At 37.6% G+C, this 6,868-nt stretch overlaps 1 protein-coding gene across 2 annotated transcripts in view; it reads left to right on the forward strand.

The window, feature by feature from the left end:
- The first annotated feature begins 2,391 nt into the window (after window positions 1-2,391).
- The window catches only part of LOC106879472 (guanine nucleotide-binding protein G(q) subunit alpha), a 47,487-nt gene continuing 43,010 nt past the window's right edge, over window positions 2,392-6,868 (forward strand). Inside the window, exons 1-2 of one of the 2 annotated variants that reach the window (XM_052974447.1) lie at window positions 2,392-2,847; window positions 3,778-4,119. In XM_052974447.1, the coding sequence (XP_052830407.1) occupies window positions 4,002-4,119 (118 nt within the window). In that variant the 5' untranslated portion in view covers window positions 2,392-2,847; window positions 3,778-4,001. The remainder of the gene's footprint in view (window positions 2,848-3,777; window positions 4,120-6,868) is intronic. The other variant, XM_052974446.1, reaches the window with a different exon arrangement.

Consider the following 6,868-nt stretch of genomic DNA (forward strand, 5'->3'; position numbering starts at 1 on the left):
GGGGGTGGAATTTGAAAGGGTCAAATTGTGTGCAGGTAGGTTCACAAGGGAAAGTGCGAGATAGAGGGGAGGGGAATACAGCAGATGGTGAGCATGGGTGGTGGAAGGAGAGAAGATGAATTATGGGGAAGAAGTTTGTCAGGGATGCATGAACATAAAGGCATCTCCTTTATGGCTTCCATTTTTACTTAATTGGATGCGTTTTCTCAAGCAGAGCAAAATTGCCAATCGTTTCTGTCTTTTGTCATCTTTTCTGTGAGGCTCAACATCTCAGCATCATTTTCCATCTCTTTGGCCCAAGTTCTCCTAGGTCTTCCTTTTCCACAAGTTCCCTCCACATTCAGGCAACGGCACTTTTTTATGCAGCTGTCTTCGTTTAGGGTAGGAACATACTTTTTGGGGAAGTTAATTGTTATGGCTGGTCATAGAGTGACCACTAGTTTCACACCTACAATGCACTACAAGGCTGCATAAGTGAGTTGTCAGGCTTAAATGGCCACCAGTCATCAGGGTCTGACAAGATGTTGTAAAGCAAAGAGCTTTATGGATGTGAAACACTGGGAAACCCTATAAACCAGCCATAACTATCTAAATATATATTTAAAGATGGTTTTATATATAAATCTATATATATATATATATAGATAGAGAGAGAGAGAGAGGAGTCGCAATATATCATAGAGCACTCAATATATGAAAAAGAGTTAAATATAAGATTATATTACAATTATGTGAAGTTATTAGAACTACATGATTCTTTCTCACAAGCCTCCTCCAGAGCTATAGTTGTCAGACAATCCAGCCTGACCTTGTCTGATGACCATAGTTCTAAAGGAGTGGAAGAAACTCTCTGCAAAGCTGTTCTTATAAGTTCATATAATTGTAATATAACACACACACATATACAAGCACATATAAACACACATGAATACTCACACAAATAATAATGTGTGTGTACATGCACACATAGTATGTATGAGTGTAAATGTATATATAAGTATTATACAGACAGTGTGGTGACCTCAATCAGGACTTTGAAGCATGACGACCCTGTCTGACATGAGTCCCAGGCACAGCTGATAGTACCAAGTATGTGCCTGTATATAAGCCACCCTTAGCCATCAGTGGCTTGCAAGTATGAATTGGTAGCTTTGTATATTGCTTTGGGTACCTGGGTAGTAACGAGAAGACACAAACATCTCGTTAGCTCATCCCGCCCCCACCTCACCCTTGGTCCAGTAGAGCATCAAGGTGTGATGGTGGAGATAAGAGAGGCTGCTCCCTGCACTAGGTGGAACACATTTACAGCTAAGTGTCTTGCTCAAGGTCTCAGAATGCTATCCAGTCTAGGAACCATTATTATGCACACACACATGCGTCTATACATACATTATGTGTGTGTGTGTATATATATGTATATGTGCACACATATATACTCATGTGTGTGTATATGTATTATATATACCAACATGAGTGTGTGTGTGTATATATACATGTGTATATACATTCACATATTGACATGTATACATCTACTTAAAATATACAGGCATATACACATACACACTTAAAAATGTCATCAATTCTTAAGAGAAATATATTCCATCCAAATGTTTGTTGATGTTATTCCTAACACATTTTTATTTAATATGATAGACACAGGTGGTTCTCAAATGCACAAAACTGAGAGGAGAAGATTTCGCGTGGCGGGAGTTCCTAAGAATCAGGAAAAGGAAGCGAAATATGATGACAACTCGCCGAATGAGGGTGTGATGTTAAAACAGACTGGGCAGCTAAAACTTAGGATTAGCTTTTCTTTTTTCTTTCTTTTTTTTTTTTTAAAGAAATAACTTCTTTAATAGAATTTTAACTTTTTCAACTTTTCTTGTAAATATACCTAAATATATTTGCTTTATCATACTTTGAGGAGATTTTTAAAAATTATGTTAACTTGTCGCAAAGTAATGTAATTAAAAATTCGCTGCTCGCAACGAAATGTTGAAATTGTCGAAAAAGAAGCATTTTAAAGGTGAACATGTATTTATTGCGAGGGTCTTTTTTTATTCCTAGAGACGTAATGGTCTTTGGTGGCAAAAATGTTTTAAAATGCACAAAGGAAGGGAGCCTGCTTCAAAAATACTTCCCGAATAAAGGACGAAAAAAAAAAACTTAGCCGACTTCCTTAGACATATGTGCGTGTGTGCATCCTACATGTGCTGTTAGTTGTAGTGATAAGCCGCACATAAGCCATCATGTATCGATTATTAAAATGTATCTGCCACCCATTACCTTATGCAACTAAGTAAATAGCGAAATGCTGTTTTCGTATTGAAATGTGAAGAGCAAATTTCCCAAAGTGCTTCACTGTCAGGCTTAGGCTGTTCCGTTCAACTTTCATCACTCCCCTTGATTTCGTGTCGACAGGAGTGGATAAATGACACAAATTGGTCGATTAAAAAAATCGCTTGATCCTCAGCATTTCAGTATCGATTAACTTTAAATTCGGTAGGTACAGCGATAATCCTCAAGCTGTAGATGATCCATCTAGCATCGAGTCAGAATCCTATATAGGCAGTTGTCTATACGGCAGAAGTAAGAACTGTAGCTTCCTAAAGCAGGCTGTTTCTTAGCCGTGTTGGTTGGCGAGGAGGATAGGGGCAAAGAAATATTTCCATATCATACAAGTAATTTGTTAAGACACTGGGGGGAAAAAGAAGGACCATTCGGTCGACAGCTTGGTTTTCTTGTGGGGGTTTCCAGGGGAACGTTTCATACACGTATTCAGCAAGCAAGAGTCATTCTATCTGGACTAACAGGAGTGCGAGTTAAAGCTATTTTTCAGATCTACCGGTGAGATATAGGGCTTTTTTTCTCCCCCTTTCAATGTCTCCATTCCTTGATGTTTTATTAGTATTTGTTTAGTGTGTTTATATAATATATATATATTTACCTATATGATTTCTCTGCCTGATAGTTTTCGGCAGAAAGAAACTAGTTTTAATTATAGAACAGGTTAGAAGTGTGTCACTGGTTTTTATCAGTGATCTATGGTTGAATTCTGTTGAATTCCTCCAATCTACAACTCGAAACACTGATGTCGAGAGATTTTTAGTAGACGTCTACACTTCTTACTCGTCGACTGTTCGTAAGTATGTCTGTGAGTGTGTCTAGCTTGCAGAGCAAAGAACACTTCGAACGCTCCAGAGAGCTGTCTTCTACTTGACTATCCAAGTCAATTATTAAAAATATTTCATGTCTATTTGTCATACATTATCAACTGATATTGTATAATATTATCTTCAAAATCGTTTATTGTTATCACTATTATCTGTTGGTATATGTAAATAAATCTAAGCATATATTTCGAAACCTTTAATCTTGAACATACCAACCAAATTACTACTATTAGTATTACTATTTGTTAGTGAGGGTAGTAGTGGTTGTCATCGCTGCAACACTATCAACAGTAATAGTCGTCGTCGTTGTAATTGTCTTCTGTTAACACTATTACTAATACCACCGCCACCACCACCACCGTGACAATTGGTGTTGCTGATAGTGGTCGGTCGTTGCAGCACGGTTAGTATTAATTACTATTGCTACTAGTGTTAGTAGTAGTAATCATGATCCAAATAGTGAGTGGTGGTACTACTACTACTCACTAATGATAGTACTACTACTACTACTACTAACTATTATCAGCCCTGCTGCTACCCTCAGTCGGTTCGCTGCTAATTATACCTCCGCCCTCTTTACTATTTACCCTCTTACTATCACCAGTGGCTTCCCTGCTTCAACCTACCCAAGTCGGCCAGTGAGTGAGTGAGCGAGCACGGCGGCACCCCCCGACTCGGAGCAAAACTCCCCCCTTCGAAAAAAACAAAAAAAACCCGAACCAAGGAAAGAAAAACAAAAAACAAATAAATCGAAAAAAAAAAGAGAGAGAAAGAGGCAGAGAGAGAGAGAGAGAGAGATATTGCAGCTCTGACGGCCAGCGAAGGAACATGGCGTGCTGTCTTAGCGAGGAGGCAAAGGAGCAAAAAAGAATCAACCAGGAAATAGAGAGGCAACTCCGCAGGGATAAACGAGATGCTCGTAGGGAACTCAAGCTTCTCTTACTCGGTGAGTACAGGTGGCCTTTCTATTTCAACTTCTTTTCCGATTTTCATCTATAACATAAACCAATTCTTCTCCATTCACACCCCTACCACTCCCATTTTTTCTGCCTTCTCGTCTTGTCTTGCTTCCTCTCTCCTTCGTTCTCCCTTACTACACACAACATCACACATATATATTAAGAGATACATTCTGATTTTGCTAGTCTCTCACTGTGTATGTGTGTCTACATGGCTGTGTACGATCGTGTATATATATATATGTATACACACCTTCCAAGCCTAATCTCACCATATATGTATTTAGTTTTAGACATTCTATACTCTCTCTCTCACTTATACACAAGATACACACAGCAGTATATATAGCAGTGTGTAATGCTGTTTTCATAACTGCAGCGTTACTCCAGTTGAAGACGTATTAGACACATCCTTACCACATCTAACTCTCTATTATACATAATGAAACTGGTGTAGATATATAGGATTCGGGTCATGGCTACAAGAATGTATTTTCTTGGCGTACATCTATCACACCTTTTTTTCTTTCCTCTCTCTAATATTTATCATCTAAAATTCCGATCTGTTCGATTTTGTCAAGGATCAAACTAATTACACGTATATATAATTCGTTTGTTTACAGCTGGGCTTGTTAAATGGAAAAGATGGAACAGATTTCTTTATCCATCCATCTATCCATCTCATCCCTTTCTCCGTACATCACGTTCCGACACTTTTTTTTCCATCTTTGTTATCATGAGTTGTCGCCAACCCTTCCTTGTCGTCAAATGTTGTCAGTGGGTGTGGAGCCATCATTTCACTTCTTTCATCCATTGCCTTTCCCTCTCCCTCACTCTTAATTGTTTTTCTTTTTTTGTTTTGTTTTTCTTTCTCCCCCCTCCCCAGTTTTTTTTCTTTCTTCTTGATGATGGTTTGTTTGTCTCTGTCTAATTTCTGCAACTCTATCCGTTGCTGGTGTTTCAACTACCAAGGCCCTTCCTTTTTCCATTTTCTGCTGTTTTTTGGCCGCCATGTTGAATAATTATCGTTTTCTCATAATAATGTCAGGTGCTTGCTCTTCCGATGGTAACATTTGCTGCTCCTCCGGCCTCAACTACCATTTATTTCGCTGCCGACGATTCTTCAACAGGGAGCTGCCTTTTCATGCTTTTTTTTCCTCCCCTATTTCCTTTCTACTTCTTTATTCCATTCTTTCTTTTCCCTTAATTTCCTGTCTCTATTTTTTCCTTCTTTAAACTAACCGAAAGTTAAGAATAAAAGTTGAATATTTTCTCGGGTTCTTCTTTTTTTTTTTTTTGTCTCCTTCTTCTTCTTTTCCATCATCCGGAAGCCAAAGCCGAAGTTGGTGCAATTGTGCCAGTGGCCCTAACTTTGTTGATAGTTATCTTTGATCGCCATGGGTGCCGCCATTTTAGCTGAAGAACTTACCTCCATCGGAAACCCGGCTTTTTTTTCGCTCTAATTTCTTTGACTCGTTCAACGGTTCTCTTCAACTGTCAGTTTTTTATTTAGTAATTGTCACTTAGGTTTTGTTATTTTATTGCTACCTGTGCAGGCTATTATTAACCGTTCTGCTTTCCAATTCCAACGGCAATTACATCAAATAAAATAAATGAGGTGAACGCAAACGATAAAAATGGTTTTAACTGGAACATTTCAGTTCTTCATTTTCCAACTTGGCTTATCGTCTCAAAATCTGTTCGTTTGGCTGAAGATGTCCATCTTTTCTCCATCTATCTAACCTCAGCCAACTGGTCCGTAACTCTGCCATTATTCCTCGTCTCTCCTCATCTCACCGATCTATCTTTTCCCTTGTATCAATCTTGTCTGCTTTAATAACCAGATAGATTTCAAGTACTCCTCCACTACCAACTGGCGCTGCCCATTCCGTGAATTTCAGCTAAATTAGCTCTCTTTCATGCGTTGAACCGCTAGCTGCTCGCTTTTTTTAAATAATTCATTCTAGTTAAATTATCACAGATGGTTAAGTGGAGAGACGTGAAGATTTTTGCAACAGAACGACTGTTGATGACTTTTAAAACCCACCATAGATTATAATTATTTGCTTTTCTAAATCCCATTTTTATTTTCAGACATTTTGCAAAGTTGTACAAAAAACATTTTTTTTTTAAATGAGATTCGTCAAAAGCTTTAATATTTGTCAAATATGTTTCCATCTCTGACATTGATCTATTTACGTAGAGGAAACCTCCCAGTGGTCCTATATCCGTATGGATTTGTTAAATCGTCATTATCTCTGGCATTTTTGATTTAAAAGATTAAGTAAACACGGACAATAAGCATTCCAGGTTATCTCATCTCTACAGATCGTAACATTCAATTGTGACCATAATAAATTAATTAGTAGAAAATAAAAGATCTGCATTTATTATAAATTGAGCAGATCGTTTTTTTTTTCTGGCTACACTTGTAATAATTTTTAATTCCCTTGACTGAAACTGGTGATATTATTATAGGAGAAGTGTCTAATAAAATGTCAATTGATGGACATTTCTGACGACTACCGGCAACGCTTTAAAATGGTCTTCCTGTTAAACTTTTTCAACATGTTCAAATTTCCCGACTCTATTTTTTTAATCCTGATAGACTTAGATCTAAAATTTAATTCATCCAAGTTTATATAATATTAGTCTTTTGACAGAGTTTAGATTACAATGCAAAATCTAATTCCTTTGCATTTCAAGTCACTTTCGAAGGCAAAGTTGTGTGTGCGC

This window comes from Octopus bimaculoides, chromosome 18, assembly GCF_001194135.2.
Source record: "Octopus bimaculoides isolate UCB-OBI-ISO-001 chromosome 18, ASM119413v2, whole genome shotgun sequence".
Lineage (NCBI taxonomy): Eukaryota > Metazoa > Mollusca > Cephalopoda > Octopoda > Octopodidae > Octopus > Octopus bimaculoides.